This window comes from Heliconius melpomene, chromosome 6, assembly GCF_056956725.1.
Source record: "Heliconius melpomene rosina isolate 202511_hmr_F chromosome 6, ASM5695672v1, whole genome shotgun sequence".
In the NCBI taxonomy this organism is placed as follows: domain Eukaryota; kingdom Metazoa; phylum Arthropoda; class Insecta; order Lepidoptera; family Nymphalidae; genus Heliconius; species Heliconius melpomene.
This window is the reverse complement of record NC_140394.1, coordinates 12,910,001-12,932,432: the sequence shown is the minus strand read 5'-3', so window position 1 is coordinate 12,932,432 and position 22,432 is coordinate 12,910,001. Positions and strand designations below refer to the sequence as shown.

Below are 22,432 nucleotides of genomic sequence, written 5' to 3'. Positions count from 1 at the left end.
ACTATTAAAATAAATAAAAAAAATATAATTTAATTTATTGTTTATAATATTTATTAATATTTCTGAACAGCACATTTGCTCTCACCAACTACCCAATTCCAGTAGAGTGTAACCAATAAAATAAAGACGTTACCTTTCTATATTTTGTTTTACTTTCACCTACCATTTATTCAGTGTGCTAGAAAGAGAGGGCAAATAAACTTCGAGCATAGTAAAAGTCTTTTTTAACCTGGAGTATTCATTTTGACAAAGTAGATTCATACTCATAGATTGTTTGTGGAGGTTGTGGATTTTCAAGTTTCATAATTTATTGAGAAGAATTTTTTAGGTTTTAAATGTTTTATACGTGTATTATATAGTATAAAAGACAAAATGGATAAAAATAATAAGAAACGAAATAGAAAACCTAAATTAATGCCGCGAAAGTATTCAGATTCGGATGATGAGAGTATTGCTCTTATGCAGGTAATGGTGGTACCATTTTGTGAAATTTCGTAAAAATGAAGTTAGAATAGTAATTATTAGGCAAGAGTACGATATCCGTGGCGCCTTGATTTGACTGTTGATTACGTTATTAAATAAAAAGATTGTTTAAATTAATATAATTTAAATTTGTGCATTTTACCGCTCATACCTGATGTTTATGATACTTTATATTTGAAATTGAATAGGTGGGTAGATTTTATTTTCATTCACGAACTTTATATTTTAGGTAGGTAACTTGATTATATTTGCTTTTGTATATTGATGGTAATTCATTTAAAATCGTGAAATAAATTTAAAAGGAAGTTAATTATAGTCATTTTATAGAAAAAATTAAAGAAATAAATATATTTTTAGATATAACCTTTTTTTAAATATAAAAGAACTGCAATATTCCAATAATAGTTGAGTAAAAATATATATGTGTTTATGGAAGTATTGTAAGATTCTTGTTTGAATTTGACATCTAAATATTACAAAAACAAATCACTATTATATGATATAATTACATTTCATAAAAATATTGCTATCGTGTAATATAATCTCTTTTATACCGTACAACCTCCTTTGTGTGTTCTCCATACAATGTGACATTGGCGAAGTGAATAGTGCTCAACTGGCACGCTCAAAGCGCCATAAATAAAGAACCGAACCGAACCATAAAAATATTGTTAAACAATTGTTACTCAAGTTTAAAATTTTAAAACCTGCTTTTGTACAAAGCTATTTTTTTGATCTTAAACTTTTACCAACTTAATTTTAAAATAAAACAATAACAAAACAAAACACAATTTATAGTGTCAATATTAGAATAGAATATGCAAAAAAATAAAATAATATTATATAAGAAATATTTAAAACACATATAGAAGCCTTGTTATAGGGCAAGGCTTGGCTATTCAGCTTAACATGATGCCATATAACCAATATCCTTTTCAATATGTAGATTACTGAACATAAAAATATTTTTCCAGTTTAAACTTGTAATTTCTAGGTTTAATGTATTCAACCAAACAAAACTTCTTCAGCTTTATTATATAAGCATAGATGATAGACTAAAATAAAGTAATTTTATATACAATAATCACAGCAGAGCACTGACTGTGCCATAGTGTATGTTTTGCTTTAGAATTTTTAGTTATCATCACTTTCTGTAAGTGAAAATTTAATGTGCTTAATTATTTATTTTTTCCTTTTTATGTATTAATTTTCCTATCTTAATGTACGATTACGAAACAGTTGTAAGTTATATCCCCACTTTATATTCCATCTGCCATTTAACATACAATATATCTTAAATTGGTAGAAATTTAAGAATAAATCTTTATGCTGCATTCTGCTCAAAGCTGTGCGTCAAAACACTCCATTCCCAATTAAGGTAGTATTTTCCCCACTTTATGCAATTTTATTAAGGCTTTTTGTGTTGAGTGACGGACTCAGCACAAAAAGCCTTAAACCGGAACTCAATGCTGTATATTTTTAAAGTTGTGGGTTCAATTTCCACTCGCATTGCATTGGCCTTGGTGAAGAATCTAGTAATTAAATATTAGATTCTCTACTTAAGGGATTAAGAGTCAGACCAAGCTAGACTTTCGTTGAGTTGACATCATAGGTTTGATTCCCACTTGGCAGAATAATTTTCAATATCTCACTATGAGAATAAGATGCACACACTACAAAAACTATTGTTCTTAAATTAAATAAATAAATTATATTTCAGCAAGAGATTGAACATGAGCTGGCAAACATAAAAGCTCAGTCAATACTAAGGAAACTGAGTGCAAGTAATTTGACAAATGAAAAAAGTTTTCAATTTTCAGTCAATGTTGAAATTGAGAATAGTGATGATGATGATGATGATGATGATGATAACAATGATGAGCAGAATGATTCATTACCAAATAAAGAGAAAGGAACAACAAGAAATGATTATTCAGAAGTCAATGAGTCTACTTCTATGAAGACAGACAAATATGCTGCAGTAGCAAGTACAAGTAAACAGAAAGAAACAGAAGATTCCTCTATCCAAATAGAAGAAGTAACAGATATTTCAGATGTTGAAGAGAGGTCAGAGGTAAAAGAAGAAATAAAATCAATATGTTCTGATGATGGTGATGTTGATAATGGTGAACTGCTTACTCCAATAAAGCAAACTGATTTTAGGGTAGAATCAGTTAAAACTTTAGTTAAATCTACCAAAGCGATACTTTCTTACAGAATACCAGACAAAATGATATGTGATGAATTTGAATTCGTTTGTAAACAAACAACTCATTATGCTGACAAACAATTAGAAATGCGCCTAAGGAATTATTATGCTAAGGATGTAAGGGGTATATTGAATAACTGTGAAATAGATATAGGTATCCAAGAAGCTTTAAAGAAATGGAAAATATGGCAGATCGCCTTTCCTATAGTCCGTGGGCCGCCAATAATGTACATATGCAGCAAATGCAAGTTGGGATTTTGGCATTTGCATGACTTTCGGGAACACCTCCAAGACCATGCGGATATGAATTTCTCGTTTGTTAGCGAGGAACATCTGAGCTATGTTATAGGCCATCTTGGTAGAAAAGCGGATAAACAGTTCTTGAGTATAGATTCGGACTGCTGGAGATGCGGCAAAGGATTTAAATGCCATAACGATGTTATATTCAAATGCAATGGTTGTAACCGTTACTTCGAAACCTGCCTACTAATGTCTATACATGAGGCCACGTGCGTAGAAAACAAAAATAATTTCGTCCAATCCGAGAATATGGATACACAATATAAATGCCCTGTCTGTCCATACAAATATTTTAGGGAAGAGGATATACAAAGGCACTTGATAGGTTTACACTCGGTTAGATCTGATGTTCCGATATTCTGGTCCACTAAGAAATGCAGGAAATGCGATGGGATTGTCAATCATTCGTCTTTGCACGAGTGTAGCGAAAGACCAGGAATCCACGTATGTAAATTTTGTTTTAGAAGGTTCCAAAGTAAACATAATATTATGATTCATTACTGGTTTTCGCCAAATAATTTTGAATGCCGGATTTGCAAGAAAGTGCTGAAAAAGGAGTGCATGGAGCAAGATCACTTGCTAAGTCATTCCAAAAGTTACACTGCAATGTATAAGTGTTTACTCTGCAAGGATGGTCCATATTTTGTGGACAAGAAGTTGGAACAGCAACATAATTATAACACTCACAATAAGAGGTTCACAACTACTAATTTTGAAAAGGTTAGGTAGAATTTGAATTTTAAACAAGCGATTGTGGTGGGTTCAATCCTAATTCGGGCATAATAGTACTATTAATTATTGTCATTTTCTTACTCTGATAGGATAGGAGTTCAAATGACTCTATAATATAGGCTCTTTCTAACTTTCAGGTCATCGTGCCTAAGACCTTATTAAAGAAATTAAAAAATAATAAAAAGTTTATCCGAAAAGAAATGTTGGGTAAGTAGTTTTACATTATTAGTATTATTATTGCAATTTTTCCTAAACTGCATCAGTTTTATCTCATAAAATAAAGGAAAAAACTGAATGATTAAATTTTTCTTTTGTATATTTATAAAAAAATAAATGAACAAAAATATATATATTTAGAATTATAAAAAACTCCACTAATTTGATTATTGGAGTTTTATAATAAAATAGACATCGGAATTACATCCGCTATTTATACATATTTATATTCAACTATTAAGTATAGTCTGGCAAACATGTTATTGATAATGGAAAGCACGCGCGGCAAATTGCGCAGTATACGTATGTGCAGAGAACGTTCGATCAGTGTTACCCTGTTATGTTGTTTTACCCCCTGCTTAGCAAATCACATTTACCTATACGATAATTAAAATATCTGATCATGTTTATGTTGTAGTAAATTATACAAAACGAAAATTTTATGAGGATATGTAAATATTGAAAAATAATCAACTGTTCCATACATTGTTGTCGAGAATAAATCAAGACTAGCTCGAAAAGTATAATATATATTTTTTCATTAATTAATTAATCAATTCTAAGCTTCTGCATATATAACTAATGGCACATGATATTTATGTATATACTATATATACACTTATGTACAACATAAACATTCAGTATGCCTAATATAAGCTTATATACTATGCAATATGGAAAAAATGTCTGGCAATATTTAAATTTCTTTTAATTATATAAAAAAAAATATTGGGTAAATTATTTCAATAAATTTTGAGGTACAGGGTGAGTCATATTGAACTTTCCGGTTTTGGAAGGACGTTGCACGAAGAAGGGAAGGAGTAGAAGGGTGGGGATGGTGTCATTAGACGCGCCATGACATGCAGTTTTAGTGTGAGCAATGGCTTGGTCGGGACAACATCGTGCGTTCGTAGTTGAAGAGTTTATTAAAAATGGCGGCTCCACAATGAGGCACATTTTCACCTCGCCGGAACTGTCAACAAACAGAATTTTCGATACTGGGCTGAGAATAACCCACGAAACCTACACGAACGACCACTTCACAGCCCTCGAGTGACAGTGTGGTGCGCTATTGCAGAGTTTGGTGTGTGGGGTCCCTATTTTTTTGAAGAAGATGGTCAAGTCGTCACAGTTACCTCTGCTCGGTATTGCGACATGCTTGAAACTTTTCTGAAACCGAAATTGGAGGAATTAACGCAGAATCATGACAACGATAACATCTGGTTCCAACAAGATGGTGCTACAGCCCATACATCCAGGCGTTCAATGGAAATCCTGCGACAAATGTTTCCCGGTCATCTCATTTCTTTGCGAGGTGACGTTGGGTGGCCGCCGAGATCACCTGATTTAACCCCCTGCGATTTCTTTCTCTGGGGTTACCTGAAGGAAAAGGTGTACACGCATCGTCCCCGAACCATCGATGAACTGAAGGCTGCAATCACGGAAGAAATCAATGCTATTCCGCTGAATATGACTCGACGAGTAATGGACAACTTCCGGGAAAGGCTTCAGCAGTGTGTGGTCAATGGAGGTAGACATTTACAGGATATCATTTTTAAAACCAACTAAATTAAAACTGCATGTTATGTGCTTTCAAACAATAAAATAATTTTTACTGCATGTCGCTTTGTTTTTAATACACACCTTATTGAAATCGGAAAGTTCAATATGACTCACCCTGTACAACAAATGAGAGTGCGGTATCTCTTTGCCATACAAGTTAGTATGCGTCAGTGTGAGCGCTACGTCCTTACTGGAAATTCGCACCCACACATCTTTAAAGGTACAATCGAGCTCACACTATATTATTCAAACAAGAATATAATTAATTGTAAACAAAAATGCCTTTTACCGTTTTGATTGTTGCTTTATTATTTGTCAATTTTTATTTTTTACTTTTTTTTATTGAATTTGTATTGAGAAGATTTGTATGTGGCCCCATTATAATAATTTCAACTCAGTTTTTTATTTAATTTTTCAATTTGGTTATCCATAACTTGATTTTGCATGTTGCTTTAGCTAACACACTAATTATTATAATATTACTAGATAAATATGTTCTATTACGCCATTCCGTATATATGATGCTATCATATGATATTATATTCATATTTTATAGTAATGAACTGATAGCGTTGCACTCGACTGTACCGTAGCCCGGTCACACCCCGCAACGATTCCCCGCGAGCCCTTACGGGGAATCGGTCCGGCGTGAGCGGGTGTCTATGTGCAGAATCAAAATACGCTTTCTGCGCAATTTGCCGCGCGTGCTTCCCATTATCAATAACATGTTCGCCAGACTATAGAACTTGTAAAAAATATTAAGACTGAAATATTTAATCAAATATTTTAGATATACCAAATTCAGATACTAAACTTGAAAGCAATAATTACTCAAATGCTATCAATGATAATATTAGAGTTTTATCAAAATGCGGCGTTCAGTTCCGTCAGCCAACACATAATGTCTCTAAATCAGGCGATAAACGGATAACAGAAAGTATTGCCGATAAGAACCCTCCATCTATCGCAAATAATAAAGACGATAAAACGCCCATTACAAATATTAAACAAGAAATCGAAATCGAAATTAATAATGATACTAAAACAAAACCTAGTGAAATTAAAAGAAAATCTGAAATTCCAATAGAGAATGAGTCGGAAATAAAGAGAATGGCCAATTTGGTTAATATAAAAGAGGAACCAGTGGATTTTCTAGATATTGTTGCAGTAGCAATTGAAACAGATGAGGTTGATGAAACCAATGATGATGATATGAATTTGTTCAATGGAGTTAATGATGAACTAAATTTAGAATTACAAGCACAAGAAGTGAATTTGCCAATTAAATATGAAGTAGATGAAGCTAACTATAAAATAATTGAAAATAATACAATGGATACTGATTTTAGTTTAAGCAATATGGAAGAAAATCATAGTAGTCAAAGGTAATAGAACATCTAAAATGACGTATGTGAATTTGGTTGACACTTGGATAGTCAATTTTTGTTTCCTCGCTCTGTTAAAAAGACAATCACGGCGTTTATTTCCCCTGCTCATCAGGCAATTTCTCGAAAATTATATGCTTCTTGTCTTAACATTACTTTCCCTATGCTTATACAGCTGTATACGGGATACAGCGTGAAGCTTAAAATAATATTTCTTATGAAAAAGATTTGTAATAAGCTTTTGAACTGTCGTTTATTTTAAAATATTCAGAAATAAATATTTATATAGATACTTGCTACGCCCGCGGTTTCGCTCACTTCCAGTACTGATTAAATTGAAACATTGGATAGAAATAATGATTTTGGAATTTAGTTTTCATTTACTACTATCACCACTAAATTCCAAAATCTTAATCTCCTTATAACGTTTGTCCATTTAACGACAAACTCCCTAAAGCGTCGAAATCTTTAAACTTGTTGTGTTAGCAGTTCAGCTTATTTTTCATATATTGTAGCGTGTCCTCTCTCTCTGTCTCTCTCATTACATCATTGAGTATTTTTTTAAACTTTACACTGTATCCCACATGTAGGAGGGTAGGTCGGTAGGCTATTGTTAAGACGCTCCCCACTTACGCCGATTTCTGGAAGCATTGCGTGTTTAATGACGGGACTCAACGCTGCGCCGCGCAGGACATGCACAAAATTTGAATTTGTCTCAATTTTTTCCTCGAAACTTTATTATCTTCACATTACAATGAAACGATATTTTTTAACCTTATTAGAAGATATATTAGAAAGTTAGCTTTATTGGCGTCGATATGCATATTGTATTTGAAAAATAAATAGATTAAACCTTATATTGATATTTTCTATCTTTGTTTGTGTACAATACAATATTGTACTGACGTGTAAACAAAATATTTACAAGTATTGTACTGCGAAGGCTGGCTGAAGTTGCCAAGTGCCGCCTTTGGGAGCGCCCACAAGTGATGAATTCCGGACGAGTAGCTATCACCAACAGAGGTAATTCAATCGGTACCGGGATCTCATTACAACTCAATAATAGAGGTGTCTGACTTACCCAGCTCCCCCTTAACCAGTTTTCATTCTAATTATTATTATTATCATTTCCACGCTCTGGTAAGATGAAGTCCGGCGTTTGAGTTCCGCCACCCAAAGTCAAGTGACCTGAGTGTCTTGACCAATCTAAGCAAGTAATAGCAATGTGCATGTGTAGCTCTTCTCTTCTGCTTTTTTTTTATGGAAAAAAGGAAAAAGCAAACGAGCGTTCGGGTCATCTGGTGATGATCACCGCCGCCCACGACCCTGTGCAGCACCAGAGGAGCTACAAGTGCATTGCCGGCCTTTGAGGTGGAGATAGACGCGCTTTTTGAAGATACCCATATCGTACCGACCTGGAAACACTGCCGCGGGTAGGCTATTCCACAGTTCGGTGGCGCGTGGAAGGAAATTCCTGCGAAACTGCACAGTAGTGGAGTGCCACGCATCTAGATGGTGTGGATGATATTTAAGTTTGTGACGTGCTGTGCGGTTAGAAAATTCGGCGGCAGGTAACAGGTCAAACAGTTCTTCAGAACACTCAGCATGATATATGCAATAGAGAACGCACAGCGAGGAGACGTCTCTACGCAGAGCCAAAGTGTCAAGCCTTTCACAGCTTACTGGGTCCTTAATGATTTGGACAGCTCTACGTTGTATGCGTGCTTGTGCTTGTATAAAGTTTAATTTGTAGTCAATTAATGGAATATGTACATACATCTTATAAATCGATAAACGCCGTCTGTACGTACGCATGATACATTGTCACGTTCCGCCAGAACCGAGCGTGCGAACGAGAGAGCGCGATACAAACGGTATAGAGGCACGATCGGCCTAAGCGTTCGGCTTATGACGCATCTCTCTCTCTCTTCACCACAACCATTTCCAATGAATACGAACTGTTTTATCAACTGTTTATAAGTGAAGTGAAAAGTTTTTTTGGTTTCCATTGTTTATTACGACAACAATTGCGGCAAAAAAGGTAATTCATTCTAAATTTGATTAGAGATGTTAATCTCATATGTTTGTTCTTTTGATTATTGAAAAATTAGTAGCATTTATCATCGTTTAACAATTTTGACTAAATAATATAAAAAAACAATTAAAATCCTATTAGCTACACGCTGTATCCCGCGCATGGAAGAATAGACACAAGGAATCTAGTGTAAAGATACTTTGTTCCACACTTTTCGCCTTATTTTTGGAGCCATTATGCTTTAGCTTTGGTGCCAGAGCGAAGAAAAATTTTTTTAATAAATAATAATTTATTCCCTCGAGTGGGTTAACTAATAATAATAAATTTATGACTCGTATAAACAACAACAAAGTTTAAAAAGTAAACTGGTTCTATTTTATATTAAGTGAAAAAAATATCGAAAGTTAGCTATTAATTGAAGTGATGTTAAAAAAATATGTTAAATTAGGAAGTAGGTCCTGGCGTATGGGCACCGACGTGTGACTGCAAACGCCGCAAGTTGTAGGTTCGATTCTCACTCGAGAAAATGGAATACATTCAGAATTCAGTGGAAGGTGGGGAACGGAAATGTCATAATGGGGATGGCGTGTCTGCTATAACCGCATACAGCGTAAAGCTAGAAAAAATATGTTTAACCTCGCATATAGCAAAAAACATGTGTCTAAAATATTTTTTATGTGAAACAGGTTAAGTCGGACTTTTTAAAAGCAGTAATTTAATATATTTATCTAAGTTCGTAATGTATATATTTATCTTAGTTAAAAAAATCAAATTAAATCAGTACCGTGCTGTATCCCGCACACAGCACGGTAGGCAGAGGGGACCTAGTGTTAAGACACTCCGTTCCCCACTTTCTGCCGAATTCTGTTGTGTGTTAAGAATATTTGAAAATAAAAATTAATATTCAAGCAGAGTTTTAAAAATATTTGTTTTAATGACAAGTTAACGCAGTGCATGGGCATATATTATAAGGATTGGGCGGGCTTTTCAAAAGCATTCATAGAACAGTATGAATTTGATTTATGGTTTCAAATTTATCGTTGAGAGCCAGTCGTGGCACAAGCGTGCGTAAGCGCTACAGGTTGTGGGTTTCGTTCCCACTCGCACAGGAAATGAAATAGATAATATTTTCATTCATTTCCTTGCTCGAGGTACGAGGTAAAGCGCGGCGTTGAGTTCCGGCATTTTGCACACAATTAAAGTTTTCGATGAAAGTTGGGAAACAGAAGTATCTAATGAGAACGGAGTGTCGTAACATTAAGTTCACAGGTTCCGTCTGCCTACCCTGCTATGTGCTCATAACTATTTTTAAACAAATAGTTCACATAAAAGTGGAAAAATTTAGGTAGTCAAATGGTGAATGAATTTAATTAAGTGATTGAGTGAGTCTAATTACATATATTTTCCATCTAACAAAAAAAATAATTACCAGTGTTTAATTTATTAACGATTTCTTTCGCAGAGCTGCTTACAATCACCCTATGGGGAACCAACCTGACGAACCTATGGATATCACGGATCCGCCACTACCTTTAATAAGTAATGTATTTACGGAGGCGTTAGACCCTGCCGCATCTATATCTGTAACGCAACTCGCTGAGCCACCAACTATCTCTTCTTCAAAATCGAAGGCACAGAAACAACGTGAGTACAGACAGCGTATAGCAGCGTTGAGAACTCGAGCACAGGTGATAGCTGTGAGGGAATTGAATGCCGCAAGACAGCGCAAATGCAGACTACGCAAGATTGGAAACTTGGCTCATGTCAGTGGTTTAATAGAATCGACTACTGCATCCTCTTCTCGTTCAGGGGCAGGGTCATTCGAAGTCCAAACTGCTACTGATCGCCAGTTCACACACCAAATAAGTGGAACTTCAGAAGCAAAAACAGGCCAAAACACTGTTCAACCAGGTAAACAACAGGCAAGATCTACCTGGAACTCCAAATGGGCATCCTCGATCATGAGATTCAAATTAATTTTTCTGGACAATGATTTTGGCTACGCTTGTTCGGTTTGCGACAAACTGTGGTTCAAAAACGACCTCAGACCAATCACTACCGCACAACTGGAGGTGATCTCAGAATGGTTCATCAAAGAAAATCGACGACTGTGCAGAGAAGAATATGAAATGGCTTGCAAATCTTGCAGACGTACACTAAACAGAAAATCGATGCCCCTCCTAGCAAAAGTTAATGGATTCTCATATCCAGACCAACCACCAGGCCTACCACCGTTGGATCCCATCAGTGAACGATTAATATCGCCACGTCTACCTTTTAAGCAAGTGCGTCGTCTGCGCAATGATTTCTCTTATGGGATCACAGCACAAGTGATCAACGTACCGGTAGAAGTTCATGAGATGGCAAAATATTTGCCGCGCCAACTAAATGAGGACGACGTCATTAATGTTAACGTCAGGCGAAACCTTGCCCACAAATCGACTTATATCAGCGGATACATGTCCAAAAGTACAATCAGTGCTTGGCTAACTGTACTGCAGAAATCTTCATTATATAGAATGTACGAGATCAACGTGGATTTGTCAAGACTACATCCTAATGTACTGTATTTCGATGATATACAAGATGATCCGTCCGACCGTATTGAAAATATCTCTGCTGAAAACATGCTGGAATCTGAAATTCTCGCTTCAAGACAACATACCATGACGTGGAACGAAGAAGATTATTTCAATATCACCCCAAGATATCAGGCAACATCTCTCAAAACCTTTTTTGACCATCATGCAGAAGAGTTGTCGTTTCCAGCAATATATTTCGGAGAGCCACGCCGATACAAGATGGGAGCAGTAACACCTTACATGATAGCGACGAGTGAGATACGACGCCGTGACAGACGCGGAGCCACACCCCAAAAAATCTTGTATGTTGCAATGAAAGTATTGCGGCTGCGTATTGTGGATAGACTTTACAGCAAGTCTCGCAGTATTTTGGGCACAGAGAATGTTACACGATGTATGTTAGAGGATACAGAATTTCTGAAAGAATTTGTCATACAAAACCTCACATTCATGAAGACAACTCGCAAACGAGACCTCTTTGCAATAATTCGTCAACTTGGTAAACCAACCTTCTTCCTCTCTATAAGTGCTAACGAAATACACTGGATGAAACTGCTCACTATACTTCTCAAACTGAGCAAAAAATATCCAGGAAAAACGGCAGAAGATCTCAACATTTCTGAGCGCTGTACTTTAGTGAGTGACGATCCTGTTACGTGCTGCATATATTTCTACAGACTTGTTGATTCCTTGATGAAAATGCTGCAATCCAAAGTGTCTTACAATCCGTTCGATCGGTATTTCGTTAAAGATTACTTCCTTCATATTGAGTTTGAACATCAAGGAAGCCCACACGCACATATTTTACTGTGGTTGAACGACGACCCACGTGAGGCCGTGTCGGAAAATATGCCAAAAACCATCGCTCTCGTGGAAGAATTAAGTTCGGTTGCTAGAGATGATGTGCCAAACAATTCTGTATACGTCAATCAGATACACAGACATCCTAACACTTGCATAAAGCAAGGCGATACAACTTGCAGATTTGGGATCCCGTACTGGCCTATGCTCACGACCCGTGTACTGGTTCCGATACCTGAATCTGATGAACGCCGCCAAATGCTGCGACAGAAGGCCAAGGAGCTGCGTACGTCTCTCGGTGAACATCAATACGCATGCATGGATGAGTTTCTTAATGCTAATGGTTTGACTTACGTGTCATACCTCGACATTCTACGTTCAACGTTGCAAAGACCGACTGTGATGTTCAGACGAAACTTTGACGAACTTATGACAAAGACTTTCAATCCGTACCTTGCCGGCGAAGTCAACTCTAGCATAGACATTCAGTTCATCTTGGATGAGTACAGCTGCGCAGAGTATGTGGTAAAATATATAAATAAAACAGGCCGTGGAATGAGTAACCTACGTCGTGAGCTTACTACGATGATGCAAGAGCATCCCGATCGTGACTACACAAGCCAATTGAAAGCGTTAAGTATCAAACTGCTTAGTGCAGTTGAGATGTCAGCGCAAGAAGCAGCATGGTATCTACTACGCCAACCAATGAGTGAGACAAGTTGTCAAGTTGTGTACATCCCGACGGTGTGGCCGACAGAAAGACAGTGCCGCCGCAAGCGTCGTCAAAAAATAGAACAAGAAGGTGTCGATGGAGACAGTACTGATGTTTGGACCATAAACGTCATACAGCGATATGAAGAACGGCCCGCGTCCTTAGAACAAGTTTATTTGGCTGAGTTTGCTTCGTGGTATGCTCACGGTAATGATTTCGTTGATGAAGAAGACGACGTGCACGTGGATGACGATGAAGATTTGGAAGGTGTACCTGAATCTAGAACTTCGCGAGCACCTAAAGAATATCGCCGACGACAGGTCGGACGAGTCATACGATACAGACGCTACAATATTAATGAAACTATTAATTATAAACGAGAGATGGTTCTACTTTATGTACAGTTTCGCAATGAAATGTCAGAGATTGTTGATCAAAATAATTTTTTGCAATTATTTGACGACAACAAAGACATGATTATGGAACGCCGTGACCTATACGAGACGAATTTGAACATTGAAAACGTTGTGAACGACCTTGAAGCTGTTGCTGATTGTGCAAACCGAAGGTAACAGTAATTTACAAGAAGAAGAACCAAGACCAGCGTGTGTCCACCAGTCGTCAGGAGATGGTGCCCTGACCAGTATTCTAGATTGTAAAGAAACATCCACTCCTTTAAGTGATGTATGGAGTACAACTGCTTCACGCAGGAGCACAACTCGATGACCAACGTCTACATTGCCTGAGCCAGCGTAGGGAATCTTAACTCTTGATGGTTTCGTTTTACGAATTCTCGAGTGACAAAACTATTAGTGCAAGAATCCGGCTGTATTATAGCAATACTGAAGACTAGATTCGTACAAATAAAGCACAATCATCAACACATTGAACTGTCTATTCGAATGAGCAAGAAAAAGCACATTATCGAGGTAAACACCACAAGATGACTGTGGCAGTAACTGATACTTGCTACATAATAACTTCTACCATAAATGTCGCTGAAGTGTTCCTAAGTAGAGGATTACCATTCTGTAAAAGCAGGACCATCGACCAATACAACTATGCCGGCATCTCGAGAAGAAATCATTATAACTCTATGGTTCGAGTTTCCAGAGGTAACAGAAATTGTCAGCGCCAAAATATAATGACAACTTCACTTGCAAAGCAAGCCAAATGTTCTATTTCCCTACTGGGTGCCGGTGTATAAGAAAGCGAATATTACACTGACAAAACCTGTCAAATGTAACCGAGGTCTGATTGCATGACATTTGAAGGCATTGACTAAAACGTGGATGCGTTATAATTGTAATCCATTAATATTTATGATTGTGTTTGCCGGCAGAATAATCGTTCGTCCTCTCCACATAAGAGCAGCCGGACGAGTAGCAGTCTCTTGCAAATTATCATCAACATCCACGGCCCTAAGTTTTGTAATTTACTACTATTGTCGAAACATCAAAAACACGTGTGTTTAGCCGAAATTGCTTCATTACTGATACAATGTTTAAATTTTTTCCTACTTAGTGCCATGTATATACATTCTGGATCGAGTATCCAAAATATAGGTATATTGCTGGACCAAGCACCGAGCTGGTCCCATATGTGCACAGCAGCCAGTATGTGCCGCCGCTATATAGTACTCATTTTTGTTTGCGGTGACTAACACAAACGTGAAATATGACGAGACATTCCTCAAATATATGAAAAATACGTACAATCTCGAATGCATATCGCGATTCAGGAACGCTGAGAGGAACAACCCTCGATTTAATTTTTTTCACGCTTAAAATAAATCTTACTATATTATTCTTATTTCCTCATGATCTTAATAATTATACATGTATATAAATATTAATTGTCAATAAATTATTAATAGCACATTCTTACATTAAGGTAAAATATTTGAATTACCAAATAAATTTAAATTTATAGAAACAAATGTAATTTTTAATTTACTCCTTTGTTTTATACAAAATAATGATAACTCAGTGATAAATAATAATTAAATTCATAAATGTATACAATGTTAAAAAAAACAAATTCACACTATATCCCCGCACACAGCTTACCCTGTTGTGTGCGGGATACAGTGTAAACAGAGGGAACCTAGTGTTAAAACTCCGTTCCTCATATTCCGATGAATTTTGGGGACATTGCGTGTTAAGTGGCGGATCTCAACGATTACCTTGCCTTGACACCAGGGCGGAGAAATGAAAAGAAATGTCTTATTTACCCGTTACTGTCCCACAGTTAACTGAATTCAACAACCGACTATAACCAAACCATAACTTGTTATTGATGCACTCGCCGTTTGAATGATGCGATGTTGCTTTTAAGAATCAAAGAATAAAAATGCGGGATAATATATCGTCAATCCAATCACCCTTTTTGTCGCAATTGTTGTAGCTATAGCAACTTTTACTTCACTTAAAAAACAGTAGACAGAACAGTTGAAGTGGAAGAAATATAAATGCGTCATAATTCGAACGCTTACACCGATCGTGCCGCGCACTCGAGAGGCAGAACGTGACAACGAGTCGCGCTTTTTCGTGCGTGCAGCCGGCGTTCATCTATTTATAAGACGTTTTTACGTCACTAACGTTACTCTTTTCAGCAAACCCGAAAAAGTACTAAAAACATATATAAAAACGATACACAACGATAGATATCCATACCGTTGCTCGAAATGCAAGCGTGTGTATCAGTCTTTTAAAGAGTATCTCAACCATTTTGTTTTGCACGGTTACAACATTTACGCGTGCCCGCAGTGTCCTGCGGAGTTCCCGAATGTTGAACTACTGTGTTGCCATGTCAATATGCATATTAAACATAATTATGTGAGTGTAGTTTCGATTCATAATGAAAGTACGACAGAGAAAAGTATTAGAAAGTTTCAATGCAAGATTTGTCAGGAAATTTTAGTTGTTACCGAGTTTTTCACGCATTGGGAGAAACACTTAATGGTGCAGGAGAAAGCTCAACAGCGTGGTAGCGCAGTTGATATGGATGGGAAGCCGTTTTTGAGGGACATGATTAGTGAGTTGCTTTTTTATTTCCAGTTTTTAGGAGGATAGGTAGGAACCTAGTCTTAAGATACTCAACTTTACGCTCAATTTTTGAGGCATTGCGTATTGGTCTTGTTACCAGAGCGAGGAAATGGAAAAAAATCATCACCCGAATCGAAATTGAACCCACAACTTCCTTTATGGTCAAATAGCGCAGTTATTAAATTTTTCATGTTGTAAATTGAAATTTAAAAGTTGATGTTAACATATTCGGCTTATACAGCTGTACGCTGGTAAAGCCGAATTTTATAAAATTTTATTCTCATTTCTGGTATATACATTTAATCTATTTACACCATAATAGTTATATTTATATGTTTTTTTTTTATTTTATTAACTTTTTATTTTATTTATCCAAGCACCATTTAAAGTATACTCGTAAATACGTACATATATTATACAGCCGGCATTTTTATTGATCTAATATGTAATATATTTTTTTAATTCCAGTTTATATGCAACAACCAGAAAAACACACATTCAAATCCAAAACATGCATACAATGTAAGAAAAAGTTTCTTAGAATAAACGATTTTAAAAGACACATCATACAACATCTCCTCGACGATGCCTATGCAGAACTAATGAATTATGGAAATTTAACGTGTCAGATATGTGGGGCTGGATTCCAAACTGAGGATAGGTGAGTAAAAGGGGAGTAGAAAAAATCTTAACGTTGAACGTCGCGAGAATTGACCGCACCACCTGTTTACCGTCCAAGCGATCTGACCACTAAGCCATACGTCCTCATCAAGAGACGTTGAAAGTACCGATCACCGAATACCGAAATATTAAGCTACCTTACAGTACGGTCGTAAATAATATGTATATTACACCAAATCAATTAGAGTTATGAAATGTAATCAAAATAAGAAAATATTGTTTTCTTATATAAAAAATTTTCTTAATACATTTTTATCCAAATGATATATCATTCATCAAAAAAAAGATATATACCTATCCACAACTTTTTTGCAGTTTAACCTAAAAATATTAACTTTAACTCCATATTTTCAGGCAAGTTTTATTATTTATTCCAGATATAAACGCCATGTGAGAGACCACGCGTCTCTTCCTGTATACAAATGTGAAATGTGCGACAAAACCTTCAGCGACTCCTCAAACTTCTCCAAACACAAGAAAGTGCACAATCTGCACGTCTTAATATGTGATATTTGTGGGAAGAAGTTCCAGAATAAGACGTGTTTGATTAAACATTTAAATGTGAGTGTTTTTTTTTTTCAAATATTAAAAATAAAATTAAATGTTGTTTTATTTTTTTTCATATTTTGTTTATTAAATTAAAAAAAAACATGGATTATATTGTTTTTATTTGTATTTTTTTTTTTAGTTACACGCAACGATGAAACCGATTGATTGTGAGAAATGTAAGAAAATTTTTTATTCACAATCGGCTTACAAAAAACATTTCAAAAAGCGCACGCACTTTACATGTCCGATTTGCAGATTGCCGTTTAACAGTATTAAAAAGAGATCGGATCACCTGTGGGAGGTAAGGAGAGGGTTACTGCTTCACGCTGTATCCGCATTAACGCGGCACGCAGAGGGAATAAACTACACGTAAATAAAATATAAAATCAACGCCAACAAACACTCATGCATTCAGAGTTCGGCGGTGCGTGGGAAATAGAGTCTTTATTCTAGGTTTCCTCTGTTTAACACCATGCTATAGGCAGAGACATATAGAGAGTGTTTTTGTCATCATCATTTGTCATCATTACTTACAATTAAAATAAAAAAGATTTTGCCATTAATGAAAAAGTGATTTTTTTCAAACAAAATCTATCTATACTAATCTATACTAATATAATAAAGCGGAAGAGTTTGTTTGTTTGTTTGTTTGTTTGTTTGTTTGTTTGTTTGAACGCTAAGATCTCTGGATCTACTGGTCCGATTTTCATTGTTTTTGTTTTGTATGAAAGCTGCATTCTTCAGAAGTGCTATAGGCTATATAACATTACATTACACATATATACTAATATATTTTAAAGTACTTTCTAATTTGACATGCAATTTATTCTGCCATGTTAATAACAACCGTCGCGTCGCTACGCAACCGTTACCGCGACGTTTTGATATTCATCCTTATGAAAATAAATATAATAGTCACTATTAACATTTTATCTAGATTGAAATTACAGTTTACTGTATAACATACTAATAAATAATTAAGGAGATGTCACTGATTCCAAATGACCTAGCCTACGGGCGGCATAGTATGACCGACGCGAACGGGCAGATGACGTTGACGGTTTTATAAATTTTCATACATTTTCGAACTATTGTAAATGTTTATGTAATTATTTGCTGTTTATAATTAATTTAAGCTACACTTTGGTTCTCTTCTTATTTTATTTGATATTGTCCGCTAAAATTATCCTGCTTAATAGAGAGAAATGTTTAGTTATTTCGTAGAGTCGATATCTACTTATGTACGCACGCACGGAAAACTTTAGGTACTTTTTCTAATATTAAGAATATCTATCCTTTAGTTACTTTTAATCCTTTTGTTGGTTAATTTCAATAACTCAGATAATTTTTTCTAATAATGTGTATCTACTTATTATTCTTTTTGATTATTTAAGCTTATATTTTCTTACTAATTCTATTGAAAATTGAAAATAATTTAATGAATATATTTAATAAATATTCTTATAGTTGAAGCAGGCGTAGCCGCGTCCGGGTCCACTAGTAAATAATAAAATTGTCGTTGTAAAATAAAACGCCATTTGTTAAGAATGACGCACACAGACACTAAAATATCATAGCGACAATATCGCCTCATTCACGAAATCGAATCGTAGGTATTGGCGATAAAGTTTAAAGTTAAACAACTTTGAACCTTTAGTAGTATTTTTGATAGTGGTAGTAGGTGTTTAAGTTATTGGTATCTATGCGTAACTGCGTCGCACATGCGTAATTCAGTGTGGATAAAAACCATGTGAAAAAAATCATACGTCTATATTGTTAAAATATTTTTTCCTATATGCTGGTGCCGTAAAAGGAAACACTTCGATCCTGTATATATTTATCTTTTATTATCATCAGGTACATAAAAAAAGGAACTGTCAAGCGGACTGTCCGATATGCGGCGCCAGCTACAGAAAGAAGACTGACGTGAAGAGACACATGGCGGAGGTGCACGGAGAACAGTCACTCACGCACTACTACGGATGACGGAGACGGTGGCAGAGAGAGATTTATATATTGGGTGTGTACGTGCAGCAAGGTGAAGAAAGTGTGTAGAGGAAAGAGTGTGAGAGAGAGAGAGATATATATAGTATATGTGTGTGGGAGAGCGAGATAGTGATATAGTGGATATAGAGGTATAGTAAAGGCATATATGAGAGAGAAGTAGAGAACAGTCATGTCCTCTTTCGGTTTATCTTACAAAGAACAGTATGAGACAAATGTGTTTAAAGAGGTCGAGGAGAGGCGGCTAGACGATGACATCGGTCGAATGTTGCGTATTTGTGTGGACATGAATGTATTCGCAAAACCACTATAATGGAGAATAAAGCGAATATATAGTGTATTTATGCACTATTATTTTATTTCTAAATTCAACGTAATATTTAAAAACACAAATTAATATTTCTTAGTTAAATAAAATTATAATAATCACATAAAATAGTAGAATTCAAAGTACTACACTACTACTACATCACAACGCCACGAGTCAACTGACTGCATAAATAAAAATATTAAAGCTTCCGTTTTTGTATTCGCGCTTATAAATATTGTAATATAAGTTTAAATAAACATAAATATATAAGAAAATAAACAAGAGCTCTATTACAAAGTTATCTGTAGATTTTATACATTGCATGCATTCATAATAATTAATCAATCACTTTTATTCTTGTTCACTTACCCTTTTTTTAATAAGATGTAATAAAACAAAAAAAACAAGTGACAAGAAATATGAGCTATAGATGGATATTTAATATGTAAGATAACTCAGTTGAATATGACTGACGTCATTTTGTACAGTACGGCCGACGAGTCGTGGCGGCCATGAAGTAAGTTTTTCCGAACTTCAGCAGAATAAAATATTAAAAAGTAAGAAAAATGCTAAAATCAAATCTGCGCAGCCATCTACAGCACTTCATGGTGGCCACTACACATCAACCGTACTGTAATTGTTTTTAGTACTATGGCTTTATTTTTTTTTACATTTTGCATTCTATATACAAAATAAAAATGTTTACTTTTAATTATGAATTTATTGACATTTCTGTTATTTTATTATTTTAAATTTTTTAATAATATAATTTTGAATTAATATAGTTTTTTTTATTCCATATATACAACCTGGCGATTTATTTAATGTTTGAAAAGATTTAGTTCTTATATTATATTGATCTATACTTATAATAAAATCGTAACTGATCGGTGTCTGTATTTGGAAGATATATCAGAAAAAATATTACTGAGGACATTTACCAATGGAGTAGAAATAAAAAAATGTTTTTTAAAAAAAATGGTCTGTTTTTCTGTGTGTTTGTTCAGACTAGTCTTAGAATCCACTTAATCAATTTAAATACTATTTTCACTATGGGACTCTGGCAAGCTTCCATATATATTAATATAGAGTTTTATCATAATCTGTTCATTAATAAAAAAGTTATATCAATTTAAAGTATGTTGTTATTTAGAGTTGATAATGATAAAAAAAAAGAGATTGTATGATGATACCAAGTCACCTAAATTTGTTAATTTAGGTTCTCCAATATGAGTTTACCTCATGCTTACAGAACCAATTGTATTAAGGATTTTTTGAAAAATTATATTATTTTCTTTTTCATTATATTTTGTTTAACAATTTTGTATACCTGAAGATAAATAAAATTGAAGTCTATCTGTGATTTCAATGTAATATTTTATATATATTTTAAAAATAATATCTTTATATTGAAAAGTAAAATTTCAGTTGATTAAATAAAACACTTATTTCAAAGCACCATAGTCAAACCAAATTTTAGTTACTTTATATTGATATAACTTTTTTATTTGTGTACCTATTAAAATAAAACTCACACTAAATGTTAAGCAAAATTTTTCAAAATATAGAAGTGAAAAATTAATTCAAATTGTTGAAAACATGGAGAAATGAAAATAGTTTAGTCAAGTGCTGTTCCACTACAACACAAAAGCCTCAAGAGACATAATACTGCTATACATCATGTTCATACTGAATACAAAATACACAAAAATAAACAACATAGAATCTAAAATGTACATTTATTAAATATAAATAAATCAGTCAGTTACAACCAACTTCTCAGGCAAACCTAACAATTTTCTTACATTGGCTCCATAATTATCAATAGTTTCCTTATTTTCCCACTGATTGAAGAACTTAGACACTGCTTCTTGATATTCTCTAGCATTAGCAATATCCAACACATGAAATTTAACTAGTTCTACTGGACTTAAATATTATTCTTATTTTGAGCCATAAAATACCAATTTACAAGATTTTCCTTTCATGGATGTAAATCAAAGTCATTTGCTTTTTTACAATAGGATCCCAGAAAATATCAGAGAACTTTCTATAAGTCACGATTTAAAAAAAATGTGTATAAATACGTTCATTTTGGTTTTCTTTTAAGTTTTAATTTTGTATTTTTAGGTTAAGTTAAGTTTTGTTTGACATCAAGGAACATAACATAACATCACAGAACACATTTACTTGCATAACATCAGGGTAGTGTTGCCGATCGATAGTGGACTGTCGATAGGATATCGATATTCTATCGATAGTTGACCCATAAAAGGACTATCGATATTATAATCAATAGTATCGATTAAATAGATAGTATCGAAACTATCGATAGTTCAAAAAGGTACAATACTATCGGACAAATGCAATACTATCGATATTATCGATAGTATCGTATCTCTCAGTCAGAAAGGTATCGATACTATCGATAGTACTATTGAATTTGTAGGAAACGATAGTATCGACAGTATCGATACTATAGATTGTTGTGAACTATCTATCGCGTGCTAAGTTGCGATAGTATTGTTTACTATGTTCGTGTGTAGTAACCAATCATCATAGTATTAGAAATATCTTAGTTGAAGTACCTTCCTTACTTCTATTTTAGTCTCGGTTGTTAGAAAAAGAAAAAAATAATTTAGCATATAGTAACTCACCTTGATACGCCATATTAAATATTTCTTCTTTTCACCAAAATATCAAACAAAAGAAATAAAACGAAAATGTTTTTTCTTCTTTTCATTACATCTAGTAACTATGCTTAAGAATCATACTCAATACTATTGCGAATTAGCATACAATCGATAGTCCAAAAAAATCGAT

At 34.6% G+C, this 22,432-nt stretch overlaps 2 protein-coding genes across 2 annotated transcripts; both read left to right on the top strand.

Annotated features, from left to right (window-relative positions):
- The first annotated feature begins 236 nt into the window (after positions 1-236).
- LOC146538616 (uncharacterized) lies at positions 237-14,957 on the top strand. The gene is made up of 5 exons (XM_085187476.1): positions 237-465; positions 2,204-3,712; positions 3,862-3,931; positions 6,294-6,888; positions 10,386-14,957. Exons 1-5 carry the CDS (start codon positions 373-375, stop codon positions 13,588-13,590), a joined length of 5,472 nt encoding a protein of 1,823 aa, XP_085043602.1. The 5' UTR covers positions 237-372; the 3' UTR covers positions 13,591-14,957.
- A 512-nt stretch (positions 14,958-15,469) lies between these two features.
- Positions 15,470-20,588, top strand: LOC146538615 (uncharacterized). The gene is made up of 5 exons (XM_085187482.1): positions 15,470-16,054; positions 16,534-16,726; positions 17,124-17,307; positions 17,435-17,596; positions 19,153-20,588. Exons 1-5 carry the CDS (start codon positions 15,835-15,837, stop codon positions 19,279-19,281), a joined length of 888 nt encoding a protein of 295 aa, XP_085043608.1. The 5' UTR covers positions 15,470-15,834; the 3' UTR covers positions 19,282-20,588.
- Positions 20,589-22,432: the final 1,844 nt, after the last annotated feature.

Excerpts from the sequence above, each read along its gene's own strand:
- LOC146538615 (XM_085187482.1), top strand. The coding sequence starts at position 15,835 with ATGCATATTAAACATAATTATGTGAGTGTAGTTTCGATTCATAATGAA. Across the intron at positions 17,308-17,434 it reads GTTTGATTAAACATTTAAAT|TTACACGCAACGATGAAACC; the intron begins GTGAGTGTTTTT and ends TTTTTTTTTTAG. Across the intron at positions 17,597-19,152 it reads GATCGGATCACCTGTGGGAG|GTACATAAAAAAAGGAACTG; the intron begins GTAAGGAGAGGG and ends TATTATCATCAG.
- LOC146538616 (XM_085187476.1), top strand. The coding sequence starts at position 373 with ATGGATAAAAATAATAAGAAACGAAATAGAAAACCTAAATTAATGCCG. Across the intron at positions 466-2,203 it reads AGAGTATTGCTCTTATGCAG|CAAGAGATTGAACATGAGCT; the intron begins GTAATGGTGGTA and ends ATTATATTTCAG. Across the intron at positions 3,932-6,293 it reads TATCCGAAAAGAAATGTTGG|ATATACCAAATTCAGATACT; the intron begins GTAAGTAGTTTT and ends CAAATATTTTAG.